At 44.3% G+C, this 25889-nt stretch overlaps 1 protein-coding gene across 1 annotated transcript; it reads left to right on the forward strand.

The window, feature by feature from the left end:
* The first annotated feature begins 228 nt into the window (after positions 1-228).
* Positions 229-3513, forward strand: LOC136544077 (uncharacterized). Its single transcript, XM_066536352.1, has 5 exons — positions 229-478; positions 1006-1533; positions 1846-2787; positions 2888-3006; positions 3112-3513. The coding sequence occupies exons 1-5, from the start codon at positions 229-231 to the stop codon at positions 3511-3513; spliced, it is 2241 nt and encodes a 746-aa protein (XP_066392449.1).
* Positions 3514-25889: the final 22376 nt, after the last annotated feature.

Consider the following 25889-nt stretch of genomic DNA (forward strand, 5'->3'; position numbering starts at 1 on the left):
CGCTATTGCCGCTATATCGCGCTATAGCGCCGCTAAACTGCTTTAGCGCCATAGCGCCGCTAAATGGCCGCTATTGCTGTTTCTCTGGCTGACCCAAAAAAAACGCGGCCCGGTCAGATATAGCCCACTAAGGGCCCGATTCAGGGAAACATACACGAGCCAAAAGTGCTGGAACCCTAGTCCATCGTCAGTTCCTCACCCTGGCCACTCGACCCGACCTCCTGGGCGATGGCGGCCGCTGGGCGATCGCGCCCTCCACCCGAACTCTCGACCTCCACCCTCCGCGTCCGACGTCCGCCCTCCCACTCCGGCCGCCCTCCCACGCTGGGAGACGGCCGCAGCCTGGGCGACGGCGGGAGCCAGGGCCACGGCGGCAGGCTGGGCGACGGCGGCAGGCTGGGCGCACTCCTTCAAGTGTCAACAATGACTGAGCCAAGCGAAATCAATCAAAGTCTTGATGGTAGTGCGCCAACAATAGGTAATTTCTTCTCCCCTGTTCTTCTCCCCTGTTCTTTGGTGATGGAGATGCATATGCTAGATGCTTACCTTTGGTTGTGTCATCAGTCATCACTGTGTTATGGAGATGTGTTTGATACTTTGATTTACTACTTGATTAGTTCATTTAGGAACATGGCATGTTCTATTGCCCTCCATGATTGTATCTCTCTGAATAGTCTAATTAGGAGAGCTCAGGTTTTTTATATATGAATATGATGTTGAAAAATGAAAACTAAAATGAAATTTGTTACTGTACTTACTGGCAGATGATTACTGAGTACTTCTGGAATGCATGATTCTACTTCTAAGATTTGAATTTTTCTACCATACATTTTGCTACTATATGTTTGTCATTCCCACAGAGTAACTGAACTTTGGAAAAGTATGGCTATCAGTTTATTACTTTATTTACTGATTGAAATGTGGTGTCCACTTATTAATTATCAGTTATCATCACAATGAGACAATGAGCAAGCACTTATTAATTCTGTTCTGTCCACTTTGTAGGCTTATCTAGCACTGCATCCACAGGCAACCAATCAAATGAAGCATCTGACCCAGCTTGGAAGCACTGCACAATGCCAGATGTGAACAAGAAAGGTTCTCTCAAGTGCAACTATTGTGACAACACTTATCATGGTGGAATAACTAGAATCAAGTACCACCTTGGTAAAGTTCCTAAATGTGGTGTTGCAAAGTGTACTAAAGTTCCATCTGATGTGCAAAAAGAAATGGTTAAGTTGCTATCAAAGAAGATGGATAACAAGCAAAGGAAGAGTAAGGAGAAAGAAGATGATAGAGCTGAAGTTGATTTGAGCCATTCTGAAGGAGAGGAACAGAGTGATGAAGAACTCAATTCAGTTATTGTGTTGAAGAAGGTGGGTGGCAAAGGTGCTTCTTCAGGTCCTATTGATAAGTTCTGTAAACTGACACCAGAAGAAATAGTGGCTGCAAGGAAGGGCAAATCTGTTGTTGCTGATAAGGTTCAATCCAAGCTGTCAACTGAAAAAAGGGAAGAGAAGAGGGACAGAGCATGTGAGTACATCTGTCAGTTTTTTTATGAAGCTAGTATCCCACACAACGCTGTTACACTACCTAGCTTTGATCTTATGCTTGAGGCTATTGGAGACTTTGGCAGAAACTTGAGAGGGCCAACTCCATATGAGATGAGTGGGAAATTCTTACAAAAAAGGAAGAGGAAAGTGCAGGATTTATTGAAGTCTCACCAAGAGTCTTGGGAGCTAAATGGATGCTCAGTTATGACAGATGCTTAGACAGACAAGAGAGGTAGAGGTGTGATGAATTTGGTAGTTCATAGTGCGTATGGAGTTTGTTTTCTTGATTCAGTGGATTGCTCAGCTGTGAAGAAAGATGGCAGATACATTTTTGAACTGGTTGCTAAATGTATTGAGGAAATAGGGGTGCAAAATGTAGTTCAAGTTGTGACTGACAATGCAAGACCAAATGAGGCAGCAGCAAGTTTGTTGAAAGCAAAGCACCCCTCTATTTTCTGGAATGGTTGTGCTGCCCATACCATTGATCTAATGCTGGAAGACATAGGAAAGATGCCAAGAGTGGCAGCAACAATTAGCAAAGCAAAGTGCTTGACTGTTTTTCTGTATGGCCATACTAGAGTTTTGAACCTGATGAGGAAGTATCTTTCTAGAGATTTGGTGAGGTGTGGTGTCACAAGGTTTGCTACAGCTTATCTGAACTTGAAGAGCTTGCTAGAAAACAAGAAGCAATTGCAGAGGCTTTTTAGGGAAGATGACCTCAGTGAACTAGGCTACCTAAAGAGTGTCAAAGGGAAGAAAGCAAACAAGATTGTGAGGTCTGAAACTTTCTGGAAAGGAGTTGAGACTGCTGTTAATTACTTTGAGCCATTAGCTACTATGTTGAGGAGAATGGACAGTGATGTGCCAGCAATGGGGTTCTTGTATGGGTATCTACTAGAGCCTAAGAATGAGATCTCTAAGAGGTTTAACAATGACAGTAAAAAGTTTGAGGAAGTTTTTCACTTCATTGACAAAAGGTGGGACAGTAAGCTGAAGACACCTTTACATAGGGCTGGTTACTACTTGAACCCTTTCTATTATTATCAAAACAAGAAGGATATAGAGGAGAATGAATCATTTAGAGATGGTGTAATAACTTGCATTACAAAGCTTGTTCCAAATGAAGACACTCAGGACAAGATTATAGAAGAGCTTCAAAAGTTTCAGGATGCTGAAGGATCCTTTGGCAAAGACATTGCTAAAAGGCAGTGCAAAAATATTCATTTTGATCCAGGTATGAAAAATTATCCTTTGGCAAATAAATTTCTTATATACTGTTTTCTCTTGGCAAATAATTTACATTGTCCTCTGTTTTCCACTTTTTTGTAATTTAGCTAAGTGGTGGCTGAATCATGGAAGTAGTGCACCAAACCTCAGAAAGTTAGCTGCTAGAATTCTAAGTTTGACATGCAGTTCATCAGCTTGTGAGAGATGCTGGAGTTCATTTGAACAAGTATGAATCTGACATTCTAACTTACTGATTCCTATGTTCATTTGTGCAATTATTCAATCCTGTTTTGTTATTGAATTTTCAAATAATGGCATCAAACCTATGCAGGTCCACACAAAGAGACGCAACAGGCTGCTTCATGATAGAATGAGGGATCTTGTGTTTGTCAAGTTCAACTCAAAACTGAGGCAAAAGAAGGACAACAAGGACAGAGATCCCCTTGAGAAACCTGTTCGTGATGCTTTAGAAGATGAAGACAATGAGTGGATCACTGGCATTGAGCCAACAGAAGTAGATCTAGAGCAGGAAGGAGAAATTGGAGCATCATCACAGGGAGTTGCAGCTGCACCTCAAGGACAAGAAAAAAGAAAGGGAGGTAACCAGACCAGGAAGAGGAAGAGGTTCATCCCTACTACTGATGAGGATGATGAGTTATCTGGTTCATCTTCTGATGGAGAAAATGACATTGATATGGCATCTGATTCTAGTTTTGCTTCTGAGGCTGAATGATGTGGATGTGCCGATGTGGCGATGTGATGTGGTTATGCTTATGCACTTATGGTCTTATGCTTTAGCCTTTATGGCTGTTTGCCTGTTTGACTATTTATCAGGACTTAATAGTTATGCCTGTTTGAACCTTATGGATGTTTGATGTGGTTTAAGCACTTATGCTTAAGCCGTTATGGCTGTTTGAACCTTATGGATGTGGTTTTGCTGTTTATGGCTTTATATGCCTTTTTGGACTGTATGAAACTATGAATATGTTGCCTGTTTGCTCTTATAAAGTTATGATTGTCATATGATTATCAGTTTAGAAGATGCTTATGAGTTTATCATATGTTGCCTGGCTGTATATAAATAGCGCGCTATAGCGTCGCTATAGCGCCGCTATAGTGTGCTCAGCCATCTGACGCTACTGTGTTTGGCTGCCGCTATAGCGGGGCTATAGCGCCGCTATAGCGTGCGCTATAGCGCCGATAGCGTCCGGGACAGGCTCCCGCTAAATTCTATAGCCCGCGATTTTTTTCTTTGACCAAGCATTACAAAAACAATCTATAAAGGTAACTAATTTTCCCTACTCGTCACTAAGAACTCATGATCACAAGAATTGCTTAAAACAGAGCAATAGTTCAAAAGTTATGAGCCTCTAAAATTTTAGGAGTATTTATGAAATAAAAGGACCTATTTATAAATGCATTTTAAAATTAAGGACTAAAATATAAAATATTTAGGCCTCAAAATTATTTTCTAAAATTTAAAGGGTCTTTTACCAAAATTACCATTTTTAGAATAATTTTATTAAGAAAAAGCCTAATGACATTACAAATGAGAATAACAACAAAATACATAAATGTATTTTTCTAATTAGTTTACAAAGACAAAATAGTATAAACCATTTTACAATTATTTTTCCTATTATTTTCACAGTGGAAAAGATATTAATATTATTATTATTTATTTTTATAGAAAGAAAATAAACAAATCCATTTGTATAACTATTTTGCCAAGATAAAATAGATTTAGCTATATTTTTTATACAAAGAAAGTAAGTTAAATTACTTTTATAACAGTTTTTACAAGGCAAGATATGTTAAAACATGTTTATTTTTTTATAAGTAAAGAACAAATTATTAACATTTTTGTAAATATAAAACATAATCTTGTCTCATAAATATTTTTATATAAGAAAATTCATTTAAAATGTTATTAACATAATCATTATAGAGTATAAATATTTTTAAAACATATAAAACACTACTGCAGGGACCAAAACAGGAGTAAACATGGCTTCTAGGGGTAGCAAGAGGTTTATACAAGACACAGAGCATGACGGGTTTATTTTCAAGGACTGTGGGAGCTAGATTGAAAAACTCCATTATAAATCTAGCCTCTTGATTGGACACATGGTGATCATGGATTGGCTGGGCAAAACCTTTGACTTGGTTGCCCATTGGTCAACAAGAAATGTGGGTTGCCAATCTTGAGATGGATGGTCGGAGGAGTGCATCCTGAGTTAAATAGCCGCTCGGTGGTAGTTGTGAACCTGGCCACAGAGCTTGGACACAACGATGCTCCGATGGCCACATGAGTCCGGCAACTGCAATGAAGCATGAGGAGGTCACAATAGGATCGATTGGTGGTAATCTCGATGTGAGGGAGCCGGTAATGGCGTTGATATGAAGCCGGTGTGGATTACGAGGTTACTGGCTCGTTTGGTGTTAGGATGCAGTGAGGTGAGTGTGGCATGATCGTGCAATTCCAATAGAGGTGAAAATAGGGCATGAGAGGCCTTGTCTGCAAAGATTGGGAGCTCATTCGAGCTTGGCCATGGCGCCGGGGGGGGGGGGGGGGGTTGTTAATTGGCGGCACTTGAGCATCGAGGAGACACGATGGGAGGCGAGATAGAAGCAGGGGACACACGCGATCAATCTGGACAACTTAAATAGGGATGAAGGAAGGGGGCTTAGCCATGGAGCTCAGGGGTATCGTACATGACGGTAGTGGCAGATACCATTACTGGAAAGGGATTAATGGAGGAGGTTATCATGGAGGCTTTGGGGCTTGATTGTGTGTGTTGATTGCGATCTTAACTAAGAGAGAGAAGAAGGCAACCATGGCAGAGTTGATTGAGAGAGAAGGGAAGGAGTTAGAGGTAGGGGATGACAAATGGGGTCCACCCGTCAAAGAGACAAAGAGAGGGGAGGCGGAGACCTGGCTTGTTTGTAAGTTTGGACCAACGTGGGACTCCTAGCCCACAAAGACAAGCACGGATTCGAGCAGGTTGAGGTGAATGAGGTGTGGGTGGGAGTTGGGCTTCTCGTGAAATTTGGCCCAGGAAACAAATTGGGTAGGCCTAAATTGAATAGTAGAAAAATAAAAAAAAAAGTGATATAGTTAGATAGATTTCAGCCAAAGATAGATTTTGGCCTTTTTGTAAATTTTTACAGAAATAGCTTTACATAGTTTGAAGTTTTTTAAACCTCATTTTGCAAACCATTGTAACCTATATACCGAGGAAACATTTAAAGACCTTTTTAGTTCTTTTGAAGTATTAAATTTTGATACTATTTTGAAGCCAAATTTTAAATGAGATTTTTAAAATAAATATACGTTTGTTTTTGTAATATGTTCTTCAAAATATTTTCAGAACTTAAGCCATTTATAAAAAAATATATATTTGAAATATATTTAAATTACATTTTTCAAATACTCTGGAAAGTCAAACCTGAACCCATTTTTCTTAAACTAAATTTTAAAATTAACTTTTGAAACTTTATTTTGGAGCCATTTTCAGCATTGAACCGCTAGCTAAAATAATAAAACATAAATTGTTGGTAGCACAACTGTACTTGTTTCATCAATACACTCAATTCACACACGTAAGGGCACGCACAACACGTGTTGAACACCGTCTCCAATATTTTGCAAAAAAAAAAGGTACTTGTGATGACTTCGTTAATTTCAAAATCTGCTGGCTTATTGTTTTGGAGGTGCTCATATGCAGGTAGCCTGTTAGTCATAAATTAGGAGGTGTCTATGGTGACTTCGTGAATCTCGAGATGTACCAGCTCAGTCCTTTGAAGATGCTCATAAGTTAGGATTTATATACGTGTGTTGATAAGAGTAAATGTACGTATATACTGTGGACGTCAACACTGTACCGTGTAATTCAAAGAAAAATAAATGAGAGGCGAGGAACCCGTCTCCTCACAAGATGACGGAAGCGCCGCGTGCTCCCAGGCGACTGTGTGATGGCGCGAGCAGCGTTGTACATCCTGATGACACGCGATGGAATCTGGTTGCGGTGTGCACGGATTGCTGTCGTATTCGTATGGCACGAAAATCCCAACGGCGACAGAGCTCCTTCAAATGGCATTCGAGCTCAGTGATATACGGCATCCAAGCGAGAAGGAAGCGGAGAAGGCGGGAAAGAAGATGAGCAGGGGAGGCGCGGGACAGGGAAGGCGGGCGCGGCGCGGCCAAGTTCATGCATATTCGGCCGGCCACTGCCACAGTCAGCGCGCGAGCGTAGGGCGAGCTCTGCTCCAGCTGTCGCGAGCTGCGCGGGTGACCTCTGTCCCAGCCACCACGAGCTGCGCGCAGGCGAGCTCAGCTGTGGAAAATGTGCACGGCTGCAGGGGCTCCTTTCACGTGTGAGACATTCCCGTATACAAGCAACACAAAGGCACCTTAAAATCTTGTTTTTCCTGATCATGGGTGCTCGTATAATTAGCACATGAGCTAATTATGGATTAATCAGACTTAATAAATTTGTCTCGCGAATTAGCCACAACTTATGCAATCAGTTTTGTAACTAGCTCATGTTTAGTTCTCTTAATTGGTATCGAAACATTCAAAGTGGTAGGGACTAAAGTTTAGTCTTGAGGATCCAAACACCACCTAAATTTAAATAGATGGATCATTGTACAAACTATCTTTTTAGCTATGTGTTTGTGCTTCGATAAGATCTTACAGACAACATCCCGTCTGTGATTGTACATGCTCTAACTTCGTGCCCAGTGGCTAAGCCAAATGTGTGTTCTGATTGCTCTTTAACTATTACAAAATAACTAGTAATAATTCAACAAATAAATTATTCTGCTAATGTTCGTGATCGATGCTGCCAGCCTATATACGAACGACATACTTACTGAAACTAAACACATCCAAGGTCCAAGGCTCCAAGCTTATTATTACGTACAGCTAGCTAGCTTGTTATGGCGCGTGAGCTGGGGGAGGGCAAGAAGTGTTTGGGTCGCTCGTGGTGCCGCAATGTGGCACTAACGTTGCCTTGCTGACGGACACCGGCAGCTGTGGCGGCGGCACAGCCCCGCCATCGGCTCCGAGGAGGCGCCGCGCCGGTGCGGCCGCGGCGTCAGCATGCACCGACGCTACCACGAGCAGCAGCGCAAACAAAATCGCCGCCGCTCCAGCCGGACCTGTTGTTCTCCCTCCTCCCTGCATCTTGATTAGGACTTGCGTGAACTGCAGCAAAGGTAGCTCCACAGGTCGAGAGAGATCTCTAGCTAGATGCTTGTTGAATGCTAATTAGATCAGAGCTCGATCTGAGGAAACAATGGTTGTTGTGCTTCCAAAGCTCAAAGCCATGGTGTCTACTTATAGCATGCATGCAACGATTAAAACATCGTTCAGACTATGGAGACAACAGACGATCGATCGTTAAGCCAGCCAGCTGATGTTAACTTCCGCGACATTGCCGCGGACGGATGAAGAAAACGTTTTTGACGGATCAAACTGATGACGCAACCTGGTATATGCAAACATGCATAGGTTCACGTAATATATTCACGTCAGAATTTAGATGCATGTGTTGTGCTGTACACAGATCAAGCTAAGGTTGAAGTTTCAACATTTCAAGAGTGGTGGACTGACGACCATTTGATTGTTTCATGCATAAAATCCAAGATCAAAAGTAGTTTGGAATTCTCTGATACGGAATGTATGCTTGAAGTTTGAAGTTTTCAGCACTCAGGGTTGCAGCTAACCGCGTTCATTGCCATGCCAGAGAGATCTTGCACGGCAACCACCTGCAGCGTTTTTGGCACTATTGTTTTTCTTTAGAATGTCCCGGAGACAGAAGCGCGCTGTTAGGTGCGAGAAGCCCCCGACATGGTTCAGCGCCAAACCATTTTCGGGTTGCTGGAAAATAACTGTAGTTCAGTTTACTTCAAATTTCATACATCACATCAGATTAGTTTAAAGGAAATTTTTGGCTGTTGAAGTTAAACTGTTGCCCATGTCTGGTTTTGGTGACTGAACTTGAAAACCAAAGAATCTTTGGCCAATCAACTCTCAATACCGGGCTAACTTGACTATCGCACCCGTTTGACGCCCTCTTTCACTGGTTTTGACTGCACCAGTGTATCTGATTCCACCCGTTTGACGCCCTCTTTCACTGGTTTTGACTGCACCAGTGTATCTGATTCCTGCCTAGAATGGAACCCTAGCTTGAGTGTCAGCGGAAGAGAGGCACGGAGACGGACTGACGGCGGCCATCCGGATGCCCGTGGCTAAAGTGCGGCGAGGCTGGCGACAGAGTACAACACGTAGAGGTCTATGGATGCCATGCCGCATCTTAATCTTGATTTAGTGTCCCCAATCCCCCCTATTGTTTCAGTTGATCAGGCAAGACAACGTACATACAGCATTATACATAAATTCTCCCGATCCATTGTTTCTTTTAAAAAGTAAGACAAAGAAAATACCAAAAGCACATAGCAACCAGAGCAACACACTGGGCCTAGGACAAAGCATGAACAATTGGACAAGAATAATCCCAAAAGGGACCTTTCATGCAAATTAATTAATGGAAGGAGCTTTTCGAAAGTTTGATGTGGAACTACTAGTTCCGCGGGAGGAACCTGGAAACATTCTTGCACACCCATCTCTTTTGCGCCTTTTTTGATGCGTTCATGCACTTCAAGGTGAACCTTGGGAAAGTGGAAGTGTAATATACTATTCCTTCACCTACTTGGAGCAGGCTATCTCGATCATTGCAATCTGATCGATCTCTTGAACACAGAGTGTTGAATCATCAAGTAATCTGGTCATAGCACTGGCAACGAAACAAAGGACTGGAAAGAACTATGTTCTCTTCGTCTTGAAACTTAACTAATCTGATGTGATGATGTATGCAATTTGAACCAAACTGAACTACGTACAGTTCTAGCAACCCGAAATGGTTAGGCGATCAACCATATCTAAGGCTTTCTTCTGGCACCAAGAGAAACTAGAATAATAGCCCAGATAATATCGATATGAACGTGAGAGAGAAATGCTGAGACTTGGTACCTACATGCCCTTACAGCGTTTTCCCTGTCTCCGATCCTTTGAGAGTATAAAACAACAGTGCCAAAACGTTGCAGGTTGTTGCAGTGCAAAGATCTTTGGCAGTGCACGCGGTCGGGTCAGTGCGAGTTTCACTTTCAACCGGACTCTGGCCGTCAAGGTACGGTCCGGGCACATCAGCTAGCTGCATTCCTCAATGCTGGAAAACCCCAACTTCAGTCATTCCGTACCTCGAGAATTCCGAACTACTTTTGATCTTGGATTTTTGCATGGAAGAATCATGTAGTCAATTAGTCATAGTCGTCAGTCCACTCTTGAAACGTTGAAACTTAGCTTGGACCTTGAATCCTCCATCGATCTGTGTACCACAAGACATGCATCTCATATGTGAATCTATGCATGCTTGCATATACCAGGTTGCGTCATCAGTTGGATCCGTCAAAAACGTATTCTTCATCTGCGGCAATGTCGCGGAAGTTAGCACCCAGCTGACTGGCTTGACGATCGATCGTCTCCATAGTCTGAACGATGTTTTAAGTCGCTGCATGCATGCTATAAGTAGACACCATGGATTTGAGCTTTGGAAGCACACCAACCATTGTTTCCTCATCAGCTTGAGCTCTAATCTAATTAGCATTCAGCAAGCATCTCGAGATATCTCTAGCTCGGCCGGTGAAGCTACCTTTGCTGCAGTGCACGCAAGTCCTGATCGATCAAGATGCAGGGAGGAGGGAGAGCACGAGGTCTGGCTGGAGCAGCGGCGGTGTTGCTTGCTTTGCTGCTCGTGACAGCATCGGTGCATGCTGACGCCGCGGCCGCACCAGCGCGGCGCCTCCTCGGAGCCGACGGCGCCGCTGGGCCGGCACCACCAACGCTGCCGGTGTCCGTCAGCAAGGTGTTAGGGCATTGCGGCAAAACGTACGACCCAAACACTCCATGCCCTCCCCCCGCAGCGCACGCGCCATAGCAAGCTTGGAGCCTTTGGACCTCGGATTTTTCGTCGAACTGATGTGTTTAGCTTGAATAAGTTTGTGTTCGTATAGGCTGGCAGCATTGATATGATGACGAACATTAGCAGTGGAGAATAATTTATTCGTTGAATTAGTACTAGTTATTTTAATTTGTAATAATTAATTAAAGAGCAATCAGCAGAACACAAACATTTGGTTTAACCACTGCGCACGAGTTTACGTGTGTGAAGTGTGAACTGAGTGTATCGATGCTGTTCTGACTAGTACCTTTGTGTTACCAATAATTTATGTTTTATTATTTTAGCTAGCGGTTCAATGCTTAAAAACTGTCTTCAAAACGGTATTTTCCTATTACTAATTATTAGAGGTACGGCCCTCGCGCTTTGCTGCCGGGCCTGCCCGCCTGCGCCACGCGCCTGCTGGCTGCCGGGGCGGCGCCCGCTTGCTCCCGTCCGCGGTCGGCGGTGGCTGGGCGCGTGGATCTGAAGACGTGCTTCGGTGCTCGGCGGGCGTCGGCTAGGCAACGGGCGAGGTCGCCGCCTTTGGCGCGTTGCCAGCTGTTGCTGAGGCCAACGAGCTTCAGCGACACCGTCCTGGTCTGGGGTGGCCCGGCACCGGCGCCGGACGCATGGTTTAGCCGCGGGCGTGCCGGCGGTGGGGCAGCGTGACCGTTTTCTTCGCGTTCGTGTGCAGGGGGCCAGCAGCGGCGTGGTGGGCGGTTTGGCCGCAGGCTTGCCAGCGGCGGGGCTGCGTGACTGTGGGCGCCCTCCCCTCTGTGCTGCTCTCTGGCCGACTTCCAGCCGTTAAGGGCCTTCTCCGCCAACTATCAGGAGGGCAGAGAGCTGTTTGGGCGGTGCGATGGCGTCGACCATGATGGTTCCAGCCGTGGCACCGTGTGGGCGGCGTCGGCAGACGGTGCACGCCTCCCACCATCGCAGGCGAGTTCGGGATCGGCTCCGCGTGGTGTGGCGGCGGCAGGCACCCCCCTCCCGGGATGCTTGCCGGTGCGTGCCTCCCACCATCGCGGGCGAGTCCGAGAACGGATCCACGTGGTGTGGTAGCGATTGACACCCCTTTCGCTCAGGCATGGAAGCTTGCCGGTGCGCGCCTCCCACCGTCGTAGGCGAGTACGAAAACGGCTCCGCACGGTGTGGCCGCGGCCGGCACTTCCCCTCCGTCCAAGCATGGACGCTTATCGGTGCGCGCCTCCCACCGTCGCGGGCGAGTCCACGAACGGCTCCACACGGTGTGGCGGCGGCCGGCACCCTACCTCCCTCCAGGCGCGGATGCATGCCGGTGTGCACCTCCCACCGTCACGGGCGAGTCCAGAAATGGCTTCGCATGGTGTGGTGGCGGCCGGCACCCCTCCCCTTCGTCCAGGCGCGGCTACTTGCCGGTGCGCGCCTCCCACTATCACGGGCGAGTCCAGGAACAGCTTCACACAGTGTGGCGGCGGCCGGCACCTCCGCTCCATCTAGGTGTGGATGCTTGCCGGTGCATGCCTCCCACTATCGGGGGCGAGTCCAAAAATGGCTCTGTTGACACCAAAATTTGGTTCGTAACAAAGGGACCCTGAGGTCTAAGTTTATCAGGGGACAGCCAAAATATTCAACAAGGATCGGCTAACCTAGTTGCCATCAAATGAATAAGATGATGTTATCATTCCAAGGGAATGTGCCCCATTGGCGAGAACGACAAGGCATGATGTGAGAAGACACGACGGATATCATAGAAGGGAAGATTGAGGTTCAAGTTATCGTAATTTAGGAAGCTTTACTTTTTTTCCAAGTTTGAGATCGGTCTTGTTCGACCAGGACTCGTAGTCAAGCCTCAGGTGTAAATATTAAGCCCCGACTATTGTAACAGACATCTCTTATTGATCAAACAAACAAGTACCTTTACTTTTCGGCTTACGCCACCCCTTAGGAGCAGGAGTAGAGTAGAGTAGATTTGGACGAGTTGTTTGGGCAAGCAGGGCTGCATCGGACGACCTAACCTTCGGCTTGTTTGTGAGTATCCGTCATGACTTATATTGTTACTTATAAGGCTGCAACAGATGGCTGATCTCTTGCAAGTCGCGTTATAAGTTAGTTATCGATCTATATTGTTATTTGTAAGGCTGCAACAGACGACTGATCTCTTACAAATCATGGTATAGATTAGTTATCGATTCGTATCAACCTTTACAAGGCTGCAACAGATGACTAATCTCTTGTAAACGCTGATATTAATCAAAGTTATCAATACTGTGTTAAATAGTTTACAGTTTAATACAATATCACCAATTGCCTGATCTAGATTCTGATTTATTAGTCTTATTATTTTGATCTATGGTCTGCTATACATCTGTACGGCTGAATCCAATTCTTGACGTTAGATCCCGTTTGATGGCTAATCTATCTCAATCCTGATCGTGCATGGCGGGTGTTTGAAGTTGTGTTTTATTAAGAGATAGATTCATTGATCATCGGTATCAGGTATGACTTCGCTATCAATGCTGCATCAGCCAACTCGATCTATTGATAGCATGTCAGACTAGACATTGTTGGTCAATGGATCTATCTGTTAAGAAGAGCATGGTGTCAACAACTCGCTATGTCTCCATCGACTATTTAGCCGATGGCCTGAGCTTCCACGCGTATAATGTGCCCTCACGATTCCTTTGCGATATAAGTAGATCTATCGACTGATGGTCTCTGATCTAGGGTCCTACTATCAATGCTACATCAGACGATTCGACCTGTTGATAGTACAATAGATTGAGTCTAGCTGTTTGTAGATTCATTTATATCCGATGGATGAGTGGTCGTATGTTATACGACAAGATCACTAAAATCGGTTGTTTTAGCCGATAGCCTATTTTGTTGAGGATGTACTGGCTATTTACATGCTTTTATTTGTTTTTATTTTGGTTAAAAGCTAGTATGTCTCTCACATGAATGCTTACACGCCTATCCTTACATCTTTTGCATGTTTTCATGATCATCGGCTAGTTAAGATCTATATGCTTGAGTAACTGATAATTGTTGATATACTTATTCTACTCATCATGCATCTTGAACATGCTGGATATCGACCCTCTAGTCGATAGCCTTATTTCATCGGCTACTTAGCCACATATTTGGAACCATCTGGACAAACACCGGTATGTTCCACCTTAAATTACTGATCAATTTTCTCTGCTCATCAATTGCAGGGTCAAATTGACTAGCACGCCCTTGGTCACGACCATCCGGTCCAGTGTCCCTCCTATATCCGAGGAGAGCTCGAGATCTGCTCCACGCGGTTTCTCTCAGCTTGCTTCGTGTGTCAGCGGCACCCTGTCACTTTTCACCGTCGACACATTACTTGGCACGCCTAGTGGGACCACAATCGTCGACATGGATGATCAGACGATCCTCAAGGTCACCCTTTAAGACTTGCCCGACAAGCAAAGTACACTCATTGACAAGGCAGTAGAAAAATTTAGAGAAAAGTGCCTGCTGTCTTACAGTAGGATGCGCGATTCAGTCGTTCAGAAGACTCCATTGCTAAGGGTCCTCTTGCATGGGCAGAGCGATCTGAATGAAGAAACTGAGGCCAGAATTGCCATCCAGATGGTCCACAAGACTGTTCATGAAGCCTTCACGAATCGTAATTAGGTGCTAGAAAATACAATTCACAACGGCATGAAAGAAGTTTTCTTCGGGGCACTGGTTGATCAAGCAGGGCCATAGTATTTCAACAACTTTAATCCTTCGGCTATGGGAAGCAGTGTACCTAGCTCTAGTCAGCGGCCGAACGATGGACAGTCAAACAGGCACCAACACAGCAGCTTCAAGGAGGACAAGCCCCAGATTTTCAAGCTCAGCTGACAAGGGGCAAGGTCAAGTCTTGTCAACAACATGGGGCAAGATCAAGCCCTACCAACAGTAGGGGGCAAGGTCAGATGACAGGGGGCAACCACCAGCATATCAATCACCAAGTGCCCCTGTCACGCAGACGAATTAGCAGCCTACTAGACAAAACCAAGCTTATTTAGTCCAGCAGCCAACCTCTCCAGCTACTCAGTAGGTTGCGCAACAGCCGGCTCAGGGAAGATTCAGTAGTTCCTATCAAATGCCTCAATCGGCCAATAAAATTGCTCCGTCAGTGCAGAGGATCATCAAGAATGTTGATCCTAACTACTTCAATAGTTGATTGCAAGGATATGAAACTCGCAATGCTCAGATCGACTATCTAGAGGGATATTACTTAGTTTCTGATGCCAGCACATACGAGCTCATGCCACATCCTAGGTACCAGAATCCCTTCAGTTATAATGCACAACAACTCCAGCAATCTTCGGCTCAAAGTTAGCAAGCTCAAGTACAAGGTTCTCAGGCTCAAGGGTAGCTGAGACAGGAAGTTGCTAGCATGGATGCTGATGAGTTTGTCAACTAGATAACTACTATGATGCAGAGCCAGTTTGGTCTAAAGCCTAAAGGATAGGTTGGCTCTTACAAGCACCCATACCCGGCTTGGTATGATACTCCCTCCGTTCCTTAATATAAGCCATATATTTTTAGCACCAATATTAACGCACAGCCTGGGAAAGAATGTGAGACCGAGGAAAAAAAGGAAAATCAGGTCATTTTCTCTCTCCCAATCAGATGGCTTTCTAAATATAAGAGATTGGTTGGGGCATGTGCTATGTACGGTGGGAAGGTTTCCAAATTAATCAGCGTGGGAGTTGATACGTACCTATATTTTGGAATTTTCTTTAAAAATCTATATGGCTTATATTAAGGAACGGAGGGAGTATTGTGTAACTCCCACCACGCTACAGAGTCCTAGATTTCTCCAAATTCACCGGGGTAGATGAGATGACAACCGTGGAACATATCAACCATCATCTCATTCAACTCGGAGAAGCATCTATTGAGGAGGCACATAAAGTTAGATTCTTTCCCTTTCCCTATCTAGACCGGCCACTCAATCACTGGATGGGCCGATCTGGAGAACAAGTTCCACGCATATTTCTACAGTGGGACAGGAGAGAAGAAGATTACAGACTTAACAAGCATGAGACAGAGGAACAATGAGTCAAATTCTGAATTCATTCAAAGATTCAGAGAAGTAAGGAGTCGTTTCTACTCATTGAATCTGTTTGATGGCCAATTGGCTGAATTGGCCCTTCAAGGGTTGTCTCCATTAATCAGAGAGAAGTTTGATTGCCAGGAGTTTGAAAGTTTGGCCCATTTAGTTAAGAGGGTGTCTGCTTTTGAGAGTCAGCATCGGTCCCTATGCAAAGAAAAGTATTTGAAGGGTACCGCTGCTATGTCTGATCCATACGATGTAGACTCTAATGGGGATGATCTAGAGGTTGCGATCACCAAGTGGACATAGGGTAAGGCTCTTGTATCTTGTCCATGGGTGAAGGAGTCAGAAAATACCTATGACTTCGATGTCAAAAAGGCCGATAAGATCTTTGACTTGCTGCTTTAAAAGAAGCAGTTGAGATTACCTACAAATCATATGATCCCTTCGGTTGAAGAACTTAAAGGGAAAAAGTTCTGTAAGTTTCACAATGCTACTAACCATAATACCAATGAGTGTAGAATCTTTGGCTTTCACATTTAGAAGGCCATCAAGCAAGGAAAGATCAAGTTTGAGCCAGCTAAGAAATCAACAATGGATATAGATAAGCATCCTTTCCTAGGGGTGCATTTGGTAGAGTTTTAGTTGGGCAAAGGGAAGACAAAGATCTTGACGTCGACTAAAGCTAAAGAAGAGGGGTCAGTTGACCCCAAGGTTCAAATATTAGCTAATGAGTATGAAGAGGCTAAGAAACAGTGCAATCAGTGAAAGGGCTGATATGAACAAGGTGAGACATCTAGAGCTGGTGCTATGTGTCCTCATGTGACTTCCAGAATTTTATTGAACAAGTGGGAATGCCAGAAGGAGAAGGACTACCAGCGCTGCCTTGAATAAGAAGAATATGAGCATTGGTGCAAGGAAGAAATGTATGAAAGAGAACAAGCAGAGTTACATTAGAATTGTCCTTTCTTTTAACATTGCTGGAATGAAGGTTTGAAAGTGCCCATAAGAAGTAACTGACCAGAGTACAATAATCAATATTCAAAGTTCAAACAATATCAAGCCAACCGCCGGTCTATGCATGAGCGTTTAAGTTATCAATCTAATAACATGGATTGACGTATAAAAAATGAAGGAGTTCATAATCAGCTAGGTAAGCGTGCATATGATCAAAATTGGGCCAGTCATGATGAAGAGAAAGAGTATGTTTGGCAAGAAGGCCAATGTTGTCCAGGATGTCTAACCAAGAGCCAGAAAAGGAGGGTTCAACGCTTGAGGAACAAAGAAATAGAAGCTCAAAAGTTTAGTAGACCTCAAACATGGTGCGGCAAGCAAACAACCAATAAGGGTAAACCATCAACTAATATTGATATGGTGTTTCATCTTGGCTACAAAATTCAGAGCTCCATTCCAGTATGAGCAAGAAGAATCTGATGGAGAAGGGTGTGATGGAGGAGAATTGGGAGAAGTAGTGGCTCAGCTAACCCTCTAGTCCCAACAAGCTATATTTGATAAAGCATCTCAGCATCGGTACTTAAAGGCTTTAAACATGAAAGGATTTATCGATGGAAAGCCGATGACTAAAATGTTAGTCGATGGAGGTGCTGCTATCAATCTGATGCCCTATACCATGTTCTGCAAACTTGGAAAAGGTCCTGGAGATTTGCTTGAGACCGACATGATGTTGAAGAACTTCGGTGGTAATGCATCTAAGACACGGGGAGCAGTTAACGTCGAATTGATGATTGAGAGTAAGACTTTGCCAACCACCTTTTTCGTCATCGATGGTAAAGGGAAATACAGTTTGCTCCTTGGTCATGACTGGATCCACTCTAATTATTGCATCCCTTTGACAATGCACCAATGCCTTATTTAGTGGCAGGGAGATAACATTGAACTTGTTCAAGCTGACACCTCTGTAAGTGTGGCAACTACTGATCTAGCCTATTGGGAGTTTGAAGATTACAAATGCTTCTCTGGTGGAATCTGGGATGAAGGCATCATCAAGGTCAACGATAAACGTCAATAGCCGATCCAAGCAATCAGCTCTGAGAGTTTATTTTGATGACTCCTCTAAATAGTTGTTGTAGAACGGCTAAACATTTCTCATATGGATCATGTTTGTCAGAATATAGTCGTTCTATTTCAAGGAGTCAAAATTGGATTTAAACGCATAACATTTTGAAGAAGCTTGACAGCCGGTGATTTCTAGAATTTCTTAAAAGGTTTGATGCTTAAATCATCATTGGCTATTTTGGAGGTAGTTTTCCATTGTAGGATTTTAACCTTGGTCATTGAGGTTATTGTTCAATTATGATCGAATTCAGGTTATCGCCAGGATGAACAGCCAGTACTAGCAAAGTATCACCTTTAGAATAAAAATTAACATTCCTAATTTAGCTTAAGGGTGCAAAAGCCAGTGCGGTATGCATCGCCTATAGTACAAAAAATAAAGAACAAAAATACAAGTCATGTGGAAAAAGCATAAGTGGCATTCATAGATTCAAACGCGAGATAGACAAAGACACAAGGAGGATTGACTGAAGATTCTATTCATAATTATAATCCTAGGTATAAACTAAGGGCTGAAGAAAACGTTGTTCATGATTCCTTCGGCCGAGGTAGTATTCGCCACAGCATCGGCATGACCGGTGAAATTCTCCACTAGTTCATGATGGGCATCCTCACTGACGAAGCTAGGCTGGAGGCACTGGAGTTCATGCCCAGAGTTCACCTGGGCAGTCATTAGGGCAACCACAGCCTCGTGGTGGACGTCGTTAAGGGCGATCTCCTCGGTGCGCATGGGAATGTCCTAGAGGCAATTCACTAGCAGGTCGCCCCGGGCGTTCAGAGCCCCGGTGGCATTATTCGCCACTAGTTGGAGGGCCTCCAATTCCTCCATCAGGGCTGTGATAAGGAAAGAAAAGAATCATCAAGAAAAGCATGGCAAGCATAATGACAAAGGGGCAGGGTTTTTCCTATGGATCCTACCTACGACCCTGGCGTGAGAAACTGCCAGTAATGCCCGGATGGTGCTGCTCTTCCCCTCCACGGCGGCAAGAGCGGTTTGGGTGGCAGCTAGGGTGTTCTCCAAGCGCTCAGTTTCTTGGGTCGCCTCCCAATGACAACCCAACACCTCGTCCCATTCATGAATATAACGCCGAGCATCATCTCCATTGTATGAATAAGAGGAATCGGTGGAGGAGGCCGCAAGCGCCGCCAGTTGGGTCTCAAACCTTGCTAGTAGATTCTGGACGCTGGCCCGAGTGACATTCCTACAAAATAAGTATTACCAAGATCAGATGGTCGTCAGAGAAATCAAGAATGCAATTCTAACATACCCGAGGATGCGGAGGCGCTGGCATGGAGGGAGATCCTCTTCTGGAATGTCGCCAACAGGGCACTTGTTGTCCACCATTGCTCTTGGCTAGGATTGGGTTTTCTGATCTAAGGATGAAGAAGTAGGAGTTATGCAATGGCAGGAGCAAAAGCAAGGGCAAGTGTGACCTCTCGGCTATCCCCTGGAAGTGTGTATTTATAGCCAAAGTTGACATGGGTAGGTTCATCGGGCCACGTCGGATTGAAGTGCAGTTAATAGAAGGCGAGAGGCCATTCCAAGAATTAAGGAGGCCACGCAAGGCCAAATGAGAATGCAGTTGTTGTAGAGATCACAGACATAAGGAATTTCCATTTGATTGGGATTTTCTGCATTTTCGTTCAGTTTCGGGTTGCGGATTTGAAAATTCATTTGTTGTGGTTTTGTGCTATAGCTCGAGTCCAGAGACTATCCCTAAGGATTGATCAGTTGAAGACGGTTGTAGAAAGTTAGTTTTGAGGTCTTGGAAGGGTTATTAAAAGTCGATCGCTAGAATGGCAGAGAATTTATACAAAATAGAGAAATGCATCGGCTAAATATTTGCACCAAATGTCACGGACCAGATATGCATAAGTGCTGCAAGTTACAAGTTCAAGACCACATGAGTTACATTCAGAGCATCTAAGCGAATGGCGTCAGTTATTGCAACTGCATCGTCACTCAAAGTTCTAGATCGTAGGTTTAGAAGAAATTTGCTCGGTGCATGATTCGTACTTGACCCCAGACGATCTGACCCTAGAAAGATAGTCGACTCGGTTCAATCGGCTATTTTTAGATTAGCTAAAGGACCTAAGTTCAAAGTTCTCTAATCGATTCTTCGATTGATAGTTCAAAAGCTATTATTGCAGGAACCAAAAGTATTAGAAGAAAAATTCATTCAGAGCAGAGACACGAAGAACAGGTGCAAAAGGAATTTTTATTCATTGACATAACCCTATTACAATCTAAGGGCCAAAGAAAACGCGGTTGAAGATTCCTTCGGCCGGGGTTATGTGCACTGCGGCTTTGGTGGCTCCCTCGAAGTCGTCCACCAACTCCTGGTAGTTGTCGGGGTCCTCGCCATCGGGGAAGTCGGGCTACAAAAGACAGAGGTCATGCCCTGAGCACACCTGGGCGATCGTTAGGGCAATAGCGGCTCCAAATCAGACGCTGTGGAGAGCCACCTCCCGGGCACACACGGGAATGTCCTAGAGGCGGGCCACCAACACATCACCCTGGGCATTCAGGGCATCGGCTGCATGATTTGCCACCAACTAGCGTGCCTCTAGTTGCTCCATCAGAGCTACAACAAGAAGAAAGGGGTTGTTAGAGAAGACCCAGAAAATAGAGTAATAAAAAACATAGTTATCTTGAAGAACTTACCCACAACCCTGGCATCAGATGCCGCTAGTTGTGCTTAGACAGCATTGGTCAGAGGAGTCATCAGAAGATCCTACCGGTGCCACTGAGTTGGCATCTCGGGTGGCACCAGAAGGCCCTACCGCATGACGACGGGCGCCAGCGTGGGATATGGCTCTACAGATCAAAAGAAGTCAATTAAGACAATCATTGAAAAGAACAAAGATGTGGACGAGGTCTAATTTACCCCTGATGGCGGCCGCGTTGGCACATGGGGAGCTCTTCCTTCGGGATATCACCGGCAGGACGCTTGTTGTCAGCCATGGTTTTAGAAAAAGGAGGGATAGTTTAGACCTGGAGAGGAGAAGTTGCACAATGGCAAGAACAGAGGTAGGAACATATGTGATCCCTCGGCTTTCCTTTAAGGGTGTATTTATAGCCAGAGTGGGATACTGGTGGATCTTTTGAGCCGAGAAAAAATAAATTCAATTTATAGAAGATGGAGGGCCATCTCGAGTATAGGAAACCACATGTGGCCTAATGAGAAGGCAGCAATTGCATGAACATCTGATTTGAAAATTTCATTCATCGAGGTTATTTACGGTTTCATTCAAATCCAGGATGCGGACGTGAAATGTTATCCGCTGTAGTTTTGCGTTTTCACGCGCGTGTGGAAGCAGGCGCTGGAATTGATCGGCTAAAGTTCAGACGGTTGGCTAATGGACCAATATCGAAAAGTGATCAATCCAAAAAAAACCGATCATAGGTGTAGTGATTGATAATGGTAGAAGAATTTGTGTGCAAGTAGAATAGGTATCAGCCAAACTCAAGGAATGGCGAAGGATCGGCTATGAGCACGGGTTGGAAGAGAAGGGTGACTCAAAAGGTCAAAAGGATGGTCACCATCGAGTGATAAAAAGGTCATGATCTTCGATATGTGCTTGATTGAGAAGGGCCAACGGAATAGATCTAGAAAGAGGCCAAAGAAGTTAGCATGGGATCAAAGCAGATGGTTGAAGTGCGGTGCATGCAACGATCATGAGAAGTAATTTTGGAATAAAATCATTTTATTCCAAAATTAGGGGGCATGTGTTGACACCAAAATTTGGTTCGAAACAAAGGGACCCTGAGGTCTAAGTTTATCAAGGGAAAGCCAAAATATTCAGCAAGGATTGGCTAACCAAGTTGCCATCAAATGAATAAGATGATGTCATCATTCCAAAGGAATGTGCCCCATTGGTAAGAACGACAAGGCATGAAGCGAGAAGACACGACAGACTTCATAAAAGGGAAAGATTGAGGTCCATGTTATTGTAATTTAGGAAGCATTATTTTCTTTTCTAAGTTTGAGATCAGTCTTGTTCGACCAGGACTCATAGTCAAGCCTCGAGTATAAATATTAAGCCCGGGCTATTGTAACAGACATCTCTCATCGATCAAACAAACAAGTGCCTTTATGTTTTGGCTTACGCCACCCCTTAGGAGTAGGAGTAGAGTAGATTTGGATGAGTTCTTTGGGCAAGCAGGGCTGCATCAGATGACCTGACCTCCGGCTTGTTTGTGAGTATCCGTCATGACTTATGTTGTTACTTGTAAGGCTACAACAGACGACTGATCTCTTGCAAGTCACGATATAAGTTAGTTATCGATCTATATTGTTATTTATAAGGCTGCAACAGATGACTGATCTCTTACAAATCATGGTATAGATTAGTTATCGATTGGTATCAACCTTTACAAGGCTGCAACAGACGACTGATCTCTTATAAATGTTGGTATTAATCAAAGTTATCGATACTATGTTAAATAGTTTACTATTTAATACAATATCACCAATTGTCCGATATAGATTAAGGTTTATTAGTCTTATTATTTTGATCTATCATGTGCTATACATCTATACGGTTGAATCCAATTCTTGACGTTAGATCCCATTTGATGGCTAATCTATCTCAATCCTGATCATGCATGGTGGGTGTTTGAAGTCGTGTTCTATTAAGAGATAAATTCATTGATCATCGATATTCGGTATGACTTTGCTATCAATGTTGCATCAATCGACTCAATCTGTTGATAGCGTATCAGCCTGGACATTGTTGGTCAATAGATCTATCTATTAAGAAGAGCATGGCATCAACCATTTGCTATGTCTCTATCGGCTATTTAGCCGATGGCCTAAGCTTCCACGCGTATAATATGCCCCCACTATTCCTTTGCGATATAAATAGATCTATCGACTGCTGGTCTCTGATCAAGAGTTCTACTGTTAATGCTGCATCAGACAACTCGACCTATTGATGGTACAATAGATTGAGTCTAGCTGTTTGTAGATTCATTTATATCTGATGGATGAGTGGTCGTATGTTATATGACAAGATCACTAGAATTGGCTGTTTTAGCCGATAGCCTGTTTTGTTGAGGATGTACCAGCTATTTACATGCTTTTATTTGTTTTTATCTTGGTTAAAAGCTAGTATATCTCTCACATAAATGCTTACACGCCTATCCTTACATCTTTTGCATATTTTCATGATCATTGGCTAGTTAAGATCTATATCCTTGAGTAACTGATAATTGTCGATATACTTATTCTACTCATCATGCATCATGAACATACTGGATATCGACCCTCTAGTCGATAGCCTAATTTCATCGGCTACTTAGCCGTATATTTGAAACTATCTAGACAAACACCAGCATATTCCACCTTAAATTACTGATCAATTTTCTCTTCTTATCAATTGCAGGGTCAAATTGACTAGCACGCCCTCGGTCATGACCATTCGGTCCATTGTCCCTCCTAAGACCATGGAGAGCTTAGGATCTGCTCCACGCGGTTTCTCTCGGCTTGCTTCATGTGTCGGTGGCACCTTGTCACTTTTCACTATCGACAGGCTCTGCGGTGTGGCGGCGGGTAGGACCCCCTCCGTCCAAGCATGGACACTTACCAGTGCACGCCTCCCTCCATCATGGGTGGGTCATCAGGAGCACAGTCAAAGGTTCTGGGCAAAAGCTCAGCTCAGATTAGTCTAGGCCAGCGATGAGGAATTCCTTCTTGAAGGCATCACTGAAGAACCTATTGCTATTGCTTATCCTAGATCGGTCCGATCAATGCAGTTACCCCCCCCCCCCCCCCCGACACAAGGCTTGGGCGAAAGCCTTGCCAAGTTCCTGCTTGGCTAACGATGATTATGTTTTGGCATCATTCACCTTCCTGGAGGCATCGTTGAAGAGGTCTTGTGAGTTGGTGTGGTAGTCTTTGCATTTCACTATTGTATTTATGGTTCTACCATTTTTGGCCCTGGTGCTAGGGCGTCTTGATGATGTTGTTGTTGTTGTTGTTTTTCTCTCTTAAATATTTGTAGAACATAAAAAGAGTCGATTTGGGCTATATAAATATATATTCAGGTGGGGAGTAATCCCCCCGTGATATTAAAAAATAATAATTATTAGAGGTCCAAACGAACCCTACATATTAATTTTCACCAGATGTACTAAAAAACATAAATTATGGAAAAAATATCACAATAATCAGAAAGATCTGGCCATCAATTTGATCACCATTAACATTAATGGCCTTTAGATATGTTCTGCTTTTCAAAATATATATCTACTACTCTTTTTACCCTAACTTCTCTAACCATTGTTGATTATCAAATCTCTCTCAATGAGATTTGATCATTTAACAGCGTTCTAGTGGCTTTGTCGATCCTAGAGCAACCTCTTTGTGCCCTCTCCGATGGCTCTACCGGGCAAAGAACGGGCTATGAATTGGCCTGACCGACTTGCTGGTCGGTCTCGCCATTCTATAGCATTATTGTAGAATTCATGTAATGTGTGGCCTCAAACGCATGCTATTCCTTGCTAGTCGGGGTGGATCTGGGCCTAAGGCCTCTAGGGCCCAGGCCCTAGTTGTGGCCTAGAAACCTTCACTATCTCAAAGCAATTATGGCCCATAAACTGTAGGCCCAATTAGTTTTTTTGAAGAAAACACATGAGGGATGAGCTCCCCATGCCTGAATGGTTTACCATAGATACCAGCGAGCTGGGGATGGGGGTGACAAGCACCTATATAGTTTTTAGGGAGGGTTTCCCTGAGGAATTACAAATTGAGGGGGATCATAGGGATTCAAGCCATTACAAGCATATTAAACCAGTGATCATCTATCCAATGGTCCTCCTATCGCAGCCGGTAGCTCCAAAGGCACATTCCTCTTTGCAAGCTGTGAGCAGCCGGGATAGATAGGGGGCAAGTGATGGAAGATGACATTATTCCTTTGTTTGCAATGTGCCAGCAACATAGCAAGACCATCCTCGAGAATAATTTCAAGGGGACATTGTGTGGTGTGGCTAAGTCCTAGAGTTGTGTGGTCATCAGCACTAATCTTTCTTGCCAGCCAAGGTGGATCTATAATGACCGAGCGACTGGGCGGCGGGAGATGAGATGATCACAACATTCTGGTGATTGATCACAGAGCTCACAAGTGTCGATGTCGACCACCTTCTTCTAGAACAAGTTTGTCTTGCATTGAATACGCTCCTGGGAGAGTAGCCAACCGAAGAACTTTACCCGTGGCAAGGCATAGCTCTTCCAAATGAACTTGAAGATCTCACTGCTCTCACCTGACATGGTGGATGCTTGATATACCTTGGTAGAGTCCAACTTGCAATCATCCTCATCGAAGCTGTAGGTTCGCTCATATGGTCATTGCATTAGGGAGATCGAACCGATCAGGCATTCCATAATGTCCTTCTCCTAGATGGTGCGAAGGGAGAGACGGTGAACTGGCATGACATTGAGTCCTCCTTCGCAAACATCCTTGATTGTTGCCTCTTTCATTGTGTAGTGGCTGAACAAGATTGGGAACCATTTTTCATGGGGTTCACCCTCGGACTAGGCATCTCTCTAGAAAGAGGTGGATGCTCCATACCTAATGGAGAACTTTGTGATGCAATGGTAGGCTAGCAATAGGCTTCTGAAGGCATCTCAGTGATAGCCATCCACCACTCTGTCACTCGTTGCCAAGTAAATGTGCTATCGCACCCAAGCAGCCCAAGTAGATGAACTCGAGTGATGCAATCTATGGAGCAATTTAAGGAGCAGGCATGAGTTCTAGGTCACAAAGTTGCACACTCCAAGGCTACCTTCTTCTTTTGGTCATTGGGCTTTCTCCGAGGCCCCAAGGCAGCTAGCCCCTATGGTCTTGCTGGTTCCAGACCATATAAGGCCCTACGCTTATTGTCCATGTGTGCTATAACACCTGGAGGCAGCGGCATGGCCTGCATCAGGTAAGTGGCCAACCCATCCAAGGCTAATTTGATAAAATAAAGCC

This window comes from Miscanthus floridulus, chromosome 3 (genome assembly GCF_019320115.1).
Source record: "Miscanthus floridulus cultivar M001 chromosome 3, ASM1932011v1, whole genome shotgun sequence".
In the NCBI taxonomy this organism is placed as follows: Eukaryota; Viridiplantae; Streptophyta; class Magnoliopsida; order Poales; family Poaceae; genus Miscanthus; species Miscanthus floridulus.